At 48.9% G+C, this 12,821-nt stretch overlaps 1 protein-coding gene across 1 annotated transcript; it reads left to right on the top strand.

Annotated features, from left to right (window-relative positions):
• Positions 1 to 8,189: 8,189 nt before the first annotated feature.
• On the top strand, positions 8,190 to 11,864 carry LOC125524358 (L-type lectin-domain containing receptor kinase IX.1-like). The gene is made up of 2 exons (XM_087534766.1): positions 8,190 to 10,250; positions 11,790 to 11,864. Exons 1-2 carry the CDS (start codon positions 8,190 to 8,192, stop codon positions 11,862 to 11,864), a joined length of 2,136 nt encoding a protein of 711 aa, XP_087390892.1.
• Positions 11,865 to 12,821: the final 957 nt, after the last annotated feature.

Genomic DNA, 12,821 nt, shown 5'->3' with positions numbered 1-12,821 from the left:
GGGTGGCAGCGCGAGGCCTTTAGTACCGGTTGGTGGCTCCAACCGGTACTAAAGACCACCCGTTAGTACCGGTTGGAACCACCAACCGGTACTAAAGGCCTCTCCTATATATACAACACTTACGAAAATTCAGTTAGATCTCTCACTTCTTTCGTCTCCAACCTCTCGCGCGCCGCTCGAACCCGTCCTCGCCGCCCGTCGCCCGTCGTCCGTCGTCGTCGTCGTTGTCCCCGCCGCCGCCCGTCGTCGTCACCGTCTCGCGCCGCCGCCCCGAACGCCGCGCGCCGCCGTCCGTCGTCGTCGCACCCGGCCCGTATGGCGGCGGCCCCGCCCGTACGTACGCCGCCGCCGCCGCCCCGTACGCCGGCGCCCCCGCTCGTACGTACGGGGCGGCAGTGTACGGGGCCGCACACATACACACATACACACACATGCATATATACGTACACACTACACACACACACATAAACACCCACATACACACACATTTTTTTTACTTATTTTGTGTTTTTTTAGAAAAGTTAATTAGATGATCGAATGTTTGATTAATGTCGAATGTTAGATGAATTAGCTAGATAGAAAATTGTAGAACTAGAGATTTGAACTAGTTGAATAATTAATATAACTAGTTTATTTTTAGTAAGAAAATTATCGAACTAGTTTATTTAGGTATATGAGATTTGAACTAGTTCAATAATTAATATAACTAGTTTATTTTTAGTAAGAAAATTGTCGAACTAGTTTATTTAGGTATATGAGATTTGAACTAGTTCAATAATTAATATAACTAGTTTATTTAGGTATATGAGATTTGAACTAGTTTAATAATTAATATAACTAGTTTATTTTTAGTAAGAAAATTTAGGTATCTGAGAATTGATGATCTAATTAAAATATTATTTGTTAATGAGTTTTTCTGTTTATTTAATTTTTTATATATTTTGAGTTTATATAAATGTTAGATTAATGTCGAATGTTAGATGAATTAGATAGAAAAGTTAAATATATAGTAATGTCAATTGTTAGAGATGAATATAGTTAGATATATTAATGTCAAATGTTAGATGAATATATATTTGGCTAGATATTAATTAATGTTAGATAGTAATAGGTGTTTAATGTTTCACCTATATGAACATAGGAAATGTCATCTGACGACGAAAAAGATTTCATTATGTGCGAACACTGTGAAGACTAGCGCGGCCTGTGCGACAGAAATTTCCTTGTTGATGGTAGGCGCTTCAGCATCAAGCTGGATGAGACATTCGAAGTTGATACAGTAAGTCACTTTGTCAATTATTATTTGAATGCAAAACTTATGCTTTATTTGCTTCAACTTATAATTTTAAATTTTCACTATTCTACTAGCGCATCCCCTACCATGCAAGAATTTTTGTCTTGGATAAGATAGGTTTTAGTGCTATAGATGATATGGAGGTAAAGAGAGTTTACTTGAAGACGGAGCATGGGTATACTTTCAACGTCAAATTATATAATGGAGACACATACACCCATTTTGAATGCAAAACTTGGCAAACACTATGCAAGGCTTATGCATTTGAGCCTGGTATGGTTGTCACCTTTGATATTCGTCCGGAAGATGATATTGAAGGTAATATAGACATCTGGGTCGATGTGCAAACGCCTCCAGTTCTACCATTATGTGAGTTTTTCTCAACCATGCATGCATATGTTTATGTCTTTGATACAGTTTATTCAAAAATAGTTGACAACTAATTTGTATTGTCAGCTTATTTCGGTTCAAGCAAACATGTCCGGTGCTTGGTAGACAGGACCTACTACTGCCCCGGGGCTCAACTAAACTGCGAGGAGATAAGTCATTATGTTTCATGGCTTGAGGATCTTAATACTGTCAAGACAAAATTTTTTCCTGAACTTAGAAATGTTAGTACTCAAAATGTGCGACCAATGGTGATCGTATTGAACTACGATCACATCTATAATCGAAAGATGGTAAGATTTTAACTATTTGTCCTTAATTAATGCATCTTTTGCATACATTATTTTTGAAGCTAAACTTTCATTGCTTAGTATATTAATTACTATACGATGTTCTTCAACAGGGACTTCCGATGACAGTTGTGCCTCAGTGGATCGAGACTAAAGGTGACATGTCAATGGTTAGCTTACGGCCAAGATATCCTACATTGCACATGAGTGCATTCAGGATTTCTGAAAGCGAAGAATGCTTAATAGTGAAAGATTGGAGAAAAATTGTTAACGATCGCAGAGAAGTACTAGGGGGCAGCAAGGAGAAGCGCAACCCAAGATTAGGAGACAGATTCATCTGCATGCTCCAGTATGATGAATCAGGAGAGCTATACATGTTCTATGCTATTCTACCTGAGAGGGAGCAGCACTAGTTCATGCTCTTAATTAGTGTCTCATGTCCGTGTCCTGAACTTCGATGTTGGTGATGATTATGTTGAACTTGATGATATCTTTGCTTCTGTTACAAAGTGAATGTTTCCTCTTTAAGCTAGCCAGTGTTGGTGATGATTAGATAGCTAGCGGTAATGACTATGATGATTAAATAGTGGTAATTAGACGACTACGATGATTTTTAGCTAGCTAGAGTTTATTTATTTATTAATATGCGATGATGATGATGATGATGACGACGACTACAACTCATTATAACGTAAAACAATCCTAAATTAAATTGATAACACAAATTTAATTGAAAAATACAAAATAAAACAAAAACCCACAAACATTTAGTACCGGTTGGTGTTACCAACCGGTACTAAAGGGCTCCCGGCCCCCGGAGCTGGCTCGTGCCACGTGGTTTCCCTTTAGCACCGGTTCGTGCTGAACCGGTACTAAAGGGGGGGGGGCTTTAGTGACCACACTTTAGTGCCGGTTATGGAACCGGCACTAAAGGGCCTTACGAACCGGTGCTATTGCCCGGTTCTGCACTAGTGGTGAAGACGTACGACTACATCAACCGCGTTGATATAACGCTTCCGCGAACGGTCTACGAGGGTACGTAGACAACACTCTCCCCTCTCGTTGCTATGCATCACCATGATCTTGTGTGTGCATAGGAATTTTTTTTGAAATTACTACGTTACCCAACAAGGAGGAGAAAGGAGGAGGGAGGAGGAGGAGAGAGCAGGAGAGGGAGGAGGGAGGAGGAGAGAGCAGGAGAGGGAGGAGGGAGGAGGAGGAGGGGGCCACCGGAGAGGGAGGAGGAGGATGGGAGGGGGCTGCCGGCGGATAGGAAGGAGAGAGGATGGCCGCGGGAGGAGGGAGAGATGAGGGCGGCGAGAGGAGGAGGAGGGAGGGAGGGAGGGGAGGGCGGCGAGAGGAGGAGGGAGGGAGGGAGGCAGCACCTTGGGGGCAACGGCGGCGACGACATGCGGCGAGTGGAGATGAGAGTGTGTGAGGGAGAGTGAGGGACGCACGCGGCGTGGATAAGATACCCATAGTAGTAGCGCTTGTCCGTAAACAGCGCCATTGCTACGATCATTAGCAGTAGCATTTTTTCTTAACCAACGCTACTACTAAGGCTATGATCGTTAGCATGTAAAAAAGGTATCAAATTAAAAAATGCATTGGTCATCATCGATCTTTTTGTGTAGAATCCGAATTGTCAATAGGAATCTTCGCCGGCCGGCCACAGATCCTACACATAGAGTTTAATGAAGACCAAGTGGTTGTGATGGTTTGAGAAGCACCCTATTTAAGGTGGTAAAAATTCTATTCGCGGAGCGAGGTGGGACTAAACTTTGTTCTAGGAGGGGAACTGAATTTATCAGTAGCGCTGGTCGGGGAAAAGCGCTATTGCTAAGATTCATAGTAGTAGCGCTTTCAAAAAGTGAGCACTACCACTATCCCTAGCATACCTGGAACGGTCTGTCAATTGTAGTAGTAGCGCGTTTTATAGGTTCAACGCTGCTGCTATGATCATAGTAGCAGCGCCCATGCTGCCGAAGCGCTACTGCTATGTAGCAGCAGCACTTTCCTTGAACAAGTGCTACTGGTGAACTCCTATGTATAAGCATTTCCCTAGTAGTGCAGTTGTGGATGAAGTCGCAGAGTTCGGTGTTCATGGTCCCGTAGAACCATTTCTTCACGGCCTTATTGATGATTTTTCCACAGCACATCGCGCGACGATCGGTGAAGTCCGGTGTGAAATGGTCGGCGACGTCGTACTAGTGGGCCGTCTCGAGCAAGAGCTCACGCCACACTGAGTAATTTGACCCCTTTATGTCCAACCGCACCCCCACATAGTGGTGAATATTGCCCCCTCGACGCGGATGACGTGAGCCATGTCCAGGGTGGGGAAGAAGTTTGAGGTGGGCGGCGCGGCCTCAAGAGGAAGGGTGGTGGTGGTGACCACGGGCAGCTCTGGGAGGGAGGAGGCAGGGAGAGGTGTGTGTGTGGAAGAGAGAAGCAGGCAGGGAGAGGAGAGGACACCATGGGAGGAGAGGGGGGAGAGGAGGCCACCAGAGAATAAGCGGCGGTGGCAGCTGAAAAGGCCATGTCGGAAGCGATGGCGGATCACTCTGATACCATAATTAGAAATGGATTAGAGATGGCAATGTACCGCACTTGTATTCATACAAAATGGGGAAACTAAGAGAGAGAGAGAGAGAGAGAGAGAGAGAGAGAGAGATACAAGGTGCATAGTTAACAAACTAACAGCCTATCCTACTCCTCAGTGAGTGAGGCCGCAGCATACATGGCGCATGCACATGGATAATGCTGATTAGATCAACCAGTAGACTTTTTTTAGAGAAAAGGCGTGAAGCCTGACTTCAAATTAATGAAGCCATCAACTGGTTAGGATACAACAGTTTTAATACAAAGGAGAAAGTTTGAAGAAAAACTAAAAGAAAATTGGCGGCGTGCCCACACATTGCAGAGATAAGCAGCAATGGCGAGCATGGCACCAGCACATCGAAAACAGGATCAAGCTGCCGGAGAACTCTACGCAAGCTAGAACAGCAGAGCAACTGCAAACAGTAGACTGCACATGTGAAGACCGAGAGGACCCGAGCTGCGTGGAGAAAAGCATGGCTCCAAATCTAGCTGCCCCGAGCCTTGCCGGAGGGGAGATCCAATCGCCCCTATGTCTGAACCATGCCACAACATGCAGACGCCGTCCACCGGCCGGCTGCCCAGAGCCGAACTAGATGAAGAGCCGTTGAATGATTGCAGGGAGGCCACCTCGTCACCACCATAGCCGCCATCCCGAAGAGCAGAGCAACGCCGCCGCCACCAAGCACCTTACCGCGAGACCACAACCTCACCCTCCCTTGAAAGCCGCCTCCAAGGAGGACCGAGACGCCACAGCGCCACCGTCGTTCGGCATACAAGGCCAAGGCTTTCGCCCAGGATCGTGGGAGAGGAGGAAGGCGGTGACGAAGAAGCCCGACACGCCCTCAGGAGGGAGATCGACACCGGAGCGCCGTTGTCGTCAGGGTCGACGGGAGGTCGACCAGGGGTTTCCCCCGTTCTAGGACAACCACCACCCACCCTCATGTGCCAGATCTGGCGGCCCGGAGGAGCAGCGCCCAGATCAGCGAGGGAGTACCACAACAGAGGAGAGGAGACCGGGAAGCAAGCCAGCTGAGGCCAGCGGCGCAGCCCGCAGCAGCGACGAGCCTCCACCGCCCATCGCCGCCCACACGGCCAGTGGGAACGGCCAGCACCGGCGACGCCATCCGCCGGACGAGATCGGCGCGCCCTCGCCAATCAGGGCCGCCACCCTGAGATCCAAGCCCCCCTACAGCACAGAGCAGAAGATGCTCGCTGCCACCTTCATCGGCAGCCGCGCCGGCAAGCGCCTCGGGCGGCGGCGGGGAGGGGAAGGGGGGAGGGAGGGGGACAGCGAGGCTAGGGTCAGGTCTCTCTCGGGTCGCCCGTGAGGGGCGACGCGAGAGCGGGAGGGGGGGGGTCCGTCCACAGCCGGTAGACTAGCTAACTAACTTTAGTCTAACATCATGATCCCTTGCACCCAAATATGTGTCATCAATCTACCATCCGACGGTCCATCTTCAAATGTTCTACTTTTCCAAATCTGGCTCAGATTGTATTGTAGTCGTTCCCGAGTTAAGCCAATGTACGGTCAAGTCAGGCTGGACTACCCACGTGACCGCCGCCGCCCCCTGCTTCCTACCGTCCACTCGGCAAGCGTTGCGTGATCTCTCGTTGTTACTAGCGCCGCCGGTAAGCACCGCTGCCTCTGTTTGCCCCCCTCCTTTAATCCTGGCGGGCAGCCCCCACTGTCAGCCTCAGGGCTTAAGTGAGCCTTATTAGTGTTGGATGAGATTGACATTGACCCCATCATATCCTCGTTAGTGTTAGAAGAAAATTTCACGGTGATATGTCTATACTATTGGATATGAATATTTTCTTAGATGCATTTCAATGTTTATTAATATTTCGAATATGAGCATATTGATATTATTTTGATAGTGCTTCCTATTAAGAGCCCCAAGTCTTATTCCCGCCTTGCCCCCGCCCCAAAGAAACTCAAGGCTGACCGTGAGTGATGTTAGGGGTTTGGGGCAGCATTGGGTCATGCATGCGCTCTCCCTTGCCCTCCTCTATACAGCGACTCGCAGCCCTCAAGGGTTTTGTGGGTGTTCCCCCGCTATTGGTCTTCAACCAAATTAGCAGGGGAGTTCTGGAGCTCTTTTCGGCCCAATTTCCTCTCAGTTGTTCACTCTTTTTTGTCTACAATAATTCCCACTCATTTAAGTGTGTGTGTGACCCTAGAGCCTCACATATATACGGTAATGCACAAAAACACCTTTTTGTCAATAATCGATAGCTTACCCTATAATTTCCCATATATGTGTATAAAGATCGCACCGAAAAAACCTTTTAGCAACTATTGTATGATGCCTTTTGCCCCGTGATAGGGTCGAGCTGAAGGCGAGGTACTCATCCTTGATTACAACTCGAGGTACGTGCACCAAAATCCCCGAAATATGATTAACTCTTCAATCATAAGTATGCCCACACAATTCCAAAAACCAATCACTTAAGCTCTGCATCACTGGAGGAGCAATTCTCATATTGATAAATCCATGACCTTCGGCATGCTTTTGCTAAGCCTGAAAACCATCTTTACGATATCCTAGTAATATTTGGTGATCACTAAGCAGACCAGTTTAATATCATGAGTATGAGCCTGATCTAAGGTCTAAGGATATAGACATATATGATGCATATGAGATATATAGTGATGACATAAAAAAGACGATTTTCTGGCAGAACGTGTCTGTCCAATGTCAGTTCAACTAACGGGCATCCATAATGCCGGTTGATATCTCCATATCTATGACCGAAAAACACGGTCATCAATCAATATGTATGCCAGTCTAAATGTATGTGTTTACATACATTTTCTGACAAGGGGTGCATTTAGAATAATATATACTTGAATACATGCTGATGGTGTTTCACAAGCAAATTCATTAATAAATTATTACAATATTATTCATTGCACAAATCATGGAACAACAGAAAAATAAACATTTTATTATGGCTTCTAGGCACAATCCCAATGTAGACATGTTACTATATAGATTAGTGAGAAGTATCGAATTGATGGTGCAGCGAGTTGCTTCAAAAGTCCGAACTGATGGAGAGTGGCGAGCCTTATATTTCAACATTCTCCTTCACGTCTAGGCTTTCTTAGTTTCTTAGACGTGGGATCGATCTAGGACGCAGAATCTTTTTAAATACTACGCTAGCAGGATTTTGAACTCAAGATCACTTCACTCAGATACCTTATTCAATTCATGCTTCAGTCATTTGTTTCAAAAGTCCAAAGTAATGGAGGAAATCAGACAATATATTTCAAGAAAAGGGTTAGCTTGCCGGCCGGCAAGCGTCACACACTGACACCGTATATTGTCTCTCCCGTCTCGGTCGCCGGCAGATGGTGCTCTTAAGTATAAACAAAAAAGATAAGTACATGTAAGAACAAAAGAATTGAGTGCATCGGCCAGTTTATTGAAGCTGGTGACTTTTGTCCTGTGCAACCATTTGGAGCTCCGCCCGAGCCGTGTGCTACCATTGGCTCTCCGGTTGCTTTCATGTGCTATCACGCACTTCTGCTTTCGCGTTAAAAACTTCAAATTTGACCCTCGAGACTATTCCCCTAACATTAATAGTGCTCAAGCTTTCCTCCTTCCAAACACCAGGCCATGGGCTCTCGCCGTCCTCCTCCTACCACCCTAGTATTTGTGCTGCTGCTATGCCTCTACTATGCGCCGCGCCGGGCCTTCTCACTCTTCTTCGACCTCAACTTCTCCAACCAAAGAGACGGTTCATCCATCGCCGTCGACGGCGATGCACTCGTCAGCACGTCGTGGCTGGAGCTGACAAAGAACACGCGTGATGAAAACATTCAGAGCAGCGTCGGCCGGGCATGGTACGACCACAAAGTGCCGCTGTGGAGCAGCGCCACCGGCGAGATGGCTAGCTTCACCACCACCTTCTCCTTCCGAATCACCCCGGACAAGGACAGCCTGCCGCTGACAGGCGACGGGATGGCCTTCTTCCTCGGGAGTTTCCCTTCGGTGCGCCCGCCCCGGAGTGCCGGCGGCGGCCTCGGCCTCCTCCCGACCGACACTAATGGGACAGGGGACGGCCGAATCGTGGCCGTCGAGTTCGACACTTTCTACAACTCCCAATATCGTGACATCAACGGGAACCATGTCGGCATCGACATCAACTCTGTAAACTCCACGGCGTCCACGAGCACGGCGAGACCGGGCAAGAACCTCACGTCGCTCCATGTTATGAAAGCCACCGTCAAGTACAAGAATGACTCCAAGATGCTGGCCGTTGGTCTCCTCATCGATGATGCCTTCTACCAGGTCAGTACAACCGTCGATCTGAGAAAATACTTACCGGAGGAGGTCTCCGTCGGTTTCTCCGCGGCCACTGGCGAAGTCGTCGAGCTGCACCAGATACTGTCATGGTCATTCAGCTCCACGCTTGAATCTCCACCTGCCGAACCCCCTCTCCCAATTCAAACCAGCAGCCGCAACATCCACAATAAGTTGGTACCGATCCTAGCATCTGTCCTAGTTCCTCTGCTTTTTTTGTTGGTCTGTGCGACCGCAGTGTTGGGATGGCGGCGACACAAGAAAAGAAGAGCAAATGAGGACAGCGAAGAAGAGTGTGACGACAGAGCTGACCTCGAGAGAGGTGTGGCTGCCGGAGGCCCCCGACGGTACATGTACCACGAGCTGGTCACCGCAACGAGTAACTTCGCCGAGGAGGAGAAGCTCGGGCGAGGCGGCTTCGGGAGCGTTTACCGGGGTCACCTCACGCTCACACCCGTAGCTGCTGTCGGTGGTGACCAAAACCGCCGTGCGGTGGCGGTGAAGGTCTTGTCAGCGGAGTCGTCGGCGCAAGGGAGGAAGGAGTTCAAGGCAGAGGTGAGGATCATCAGCAGACTGAAGCATCGCAACCTTGTGCAGCTGCTGGGTTGGTGCGACAGCCGCAAGGGGCTCCTCCTTGTCTACGAGCTCGTCGCGGAGAGCAGCCTCGACAAGCACCTCTACAGCAAGGACGGCACGTATCTAACATGGCCACAGAGGTACAACATCATCCTCGGTCTGGGGTCGGCGCTGCGCTACCTCCACGGAGAGTGGGAGCAATGCATCGTCCACGGCGACATCAAACCGAGCAACATCATGCTCGACTCATCGCTCAGCACCAAGCTCGGGGACTTCGGGTTGGCCCGGCTCATTGACCACGGCGCCGGGTCAATGCAGACCACCAAGGCCGTGCTAGGCACCGTCGGGTACATCGACCCAGAGTTCGTCAACACGCGCCGCCCTAGCACCAAGTCGGATGTCTACAGTTTCGGCATCGTCCTCCTAGAGATCACCTCTGGCCGACGGCCGGTGATGGAGACCCCGGAGAGGTCTTTCACACTGCTCAGCTGGGTTTGGGGCCTGTATGGGAGGAATGCGATCCTTGACGCGGCGGACGAGCGGTTGAGGGGTGACGAGGCTGATGCTCGATGGATGGAGCGGGTGCTCGTCGTCGGGCTCTGGTGTGCACACCCAGACCAGGGCGAGCGGCCGTCCATCGCGCAGGCCATGCACGTCCTGCAGTCCGACGAGATGAGGCTGCCGACGCTGCCGCTGCACATGTACAGGACTGTGCCGGACCCCGCGTCGTCTGGCCCGTACGGGTCTTTCTCCGTTGACAGCTTGGGTTCCAGTTGCGTTCGCTCTTCTTCGGTCAGCATCGGCAACATCACCCATTTCTCTGAGTCGTCCTCGACTGCGTTGCTATGACATTCCAAGGATATAGGTAGACTCACCCAGATTTGTAATAAGGACGTCTCTAGCTGATTTCCTAAAAGGCTAGAGAACTCCTAACCCGTATAACAAAAATGCTAGACATACAAAGATTTACAGGCTTTTACAGGTTCTTTTCATCTAACAACCAATCACAAACCTCCCCCCCTCTGATTTTCAGGAGGTGGGCCGTCCCGCTCACCTATTGGCCAATGAAAACTAACCATCCTGTAAAAGCCCGTAAACTGTTTGTACGTGTAGCATTGCCGCCCGTATAAAGGAGTAAAAAGTTTACTCCTCGACTCAGCGCGCGCCTAAATATACTCTGCCAAGCGTTGGACTAGAAAAACTTTGTCGGCGGAGTCGTCGCTGCAGGGGAGAAATGAGTTAAAGCCAGAGGTGAGAATTATCAGCAGACAGAAGCATCGCAACCTTATTTCAGCTGCTGGGCTGGTACGACAGCTACAGGGGTCTCCTTCTGGTCTATAAGCTCGGCACCGAGGGCAGCTTAGACATGCACCTCTACGGCAAGGATATCCGGTATTTGACATGGCCGTAGAGGTAGAAGATAATCCTTGGCTTGGGATCCGCGCTACACTACCTCTATGGGAGTGCGAGCAGTGCGTCATGCATGACGACATCAAGCCAAGCAACATCATGCTTGACTCATCGATGAGCACCAAGCACGGGGACTTCGGGTTGGCCCGGCTCTTCAACCACGACACAGGGTTGATGTAGACCACCAAGGCCGTGCTCGGGACAGTCGGGTACATCTATCTGGAGTTCTTCAACACGCGACGACCATGTACAACTTCAGTGTTGTCCTCCTGCAGCGGAAAATTCGGTTACCGCCCGGTTCCCGCATTTCTCGCTACCCCGCGAGAAAGCTGCGTACCGAGCAAAAATATTTGATTTTTTTTGAAAATTTTGAATTTCAACAGCGATAGTCTGGTCAAGTAGGTAAGCTACCGTGGTCTGGTGGTAAACATGGCTAGGTCGAGTCCCGGTACTTTTTTGCTTACCAACTCTTAAATAAAAATTCAAAAGCACAATTGGAGATTCGATCCTACCACTGCGCCAACAGCAGCTTCATGAACTAATTGAGCTCAGTGCTAATATATTCCTAGCTCAGAAAATTTTGAATTCAAATTGCATTTAAAAAATTCGAGCGGTATTTCCTCGGAATTTCACGGTAACCGTGGTATCCGCGTTTCTCGCCCACCCTCGTATTTTCTTGGGATCCGGTAGCCAAAACGTTGGTGACAAGGCGGACGAGCGGTGGATGGTGCGGGTGCTTGTCGACGGGCTCTAGTGCGAGCACCCTGGCCGGTACGTCCTGCAGTCCAATGAGGCCAGGCTGCCAGAACTCCCATTGCACATGTACAGGACTGTGCCAGGCCCTGCGTCGTCCTCTGGCCCATATGAGGCTTTCTCCATTGACAGCTCCACCTCCAGCTCCAGTGATGTTTGCTCTTCTTTGGTAACACCGGCGACGGCGGTCTTTCTTCCGGCTCGTCCTCAACTGCGTTGCTACGACATTCCGAGGATCTAGCTAACTGATTGATCCAAATTTGTAAGTATGGTGACCATAATATGTAAGCATAACACTAAACTTAACGTTAGGGGCAACAAACATATATGTCACATTTGAACCAGCTGACAATTATTTTAAAGATGGTGGTAACCCCAACCTCTGCATTGTTATGATGCATACGACCGTTTCTTTTATTAAAGTTGACATAAGGAAATCGGGTTGAAAACATCAATAAATGAAGTACAGAACATAAGCAACCACAATACACTCATTATAAGATATGAATAAAGCATTGAGACTAAATCTACTTCTTCCGCAACAACGCCTTCAATAATGGATGAACACCCACACCTTGCCTTTGCCGCGTCTGGCCTTACACAACTAGGACACATATTTTCATTCTGATTGCCGAGACTAACCACTGGAGAGAGAGAGAGAGAGAGAGAGAGAGAGAGAGAGAGAGAGAGAGAGAGAGAGAGAGAGAGATGTGTTGTCTGGGATTTCCTTTCATGTCGATTACAGTGCGGGTCTCGACTTTGTGTAGTCTTGCAGTTAGCAGTAGGGTACCGGTTGGATGGCTGTCGGATCCTCTATGGGCGTTGATCCCTAGTAGTGGCTTGACCAGCGTCTTGTCCCCAAGCCGCAATGCTGGGAAATCTCACGTGAAGCTCCTTCAATACATGCTTTTGTGCGGCTTTGGTAAATTAGACCATTGCACAAGGATCCCCGCAATGGTGGAACCCCCACGACATTTGGTGCGGCGATCCAATACATGCTTTTGAGTTTGCAGCGATAGTTGATCGTCAGTGAGGCGAGGCAGTTCCTGGTGCACGGTACTTGTCGTTGGCACTCTTGCACACAACTGTGAACATGGAAGATGGGATGGTTCTTCTGATGCATGTCCGAGCAGTTAGAAGTCCATATCTTTGATTTCTGAGTGGCTCCAACACTCGGTATGGCCCAAAGTAACGAAAGACAAGTTT

The sequence above is a fragment of the Triticum urartu genome, chromosome 7A, assembly GCF_056163025.1.
Source record: "Triticum urartu cultivar PI428250 chromosome 7A, HENAU_Tu73, whole genome shotgun sequence".
In the NCBI taxonomy this organism is placed as follows: Eukaryota; Viridiplantae; Streptophyta; class Magnoliopsida; order Poales; family Poaceae; genus Triticum; species Triticum urartu.
This window is presented reverse-complemented; position numbering and strand designations above follow the sequence as displayed.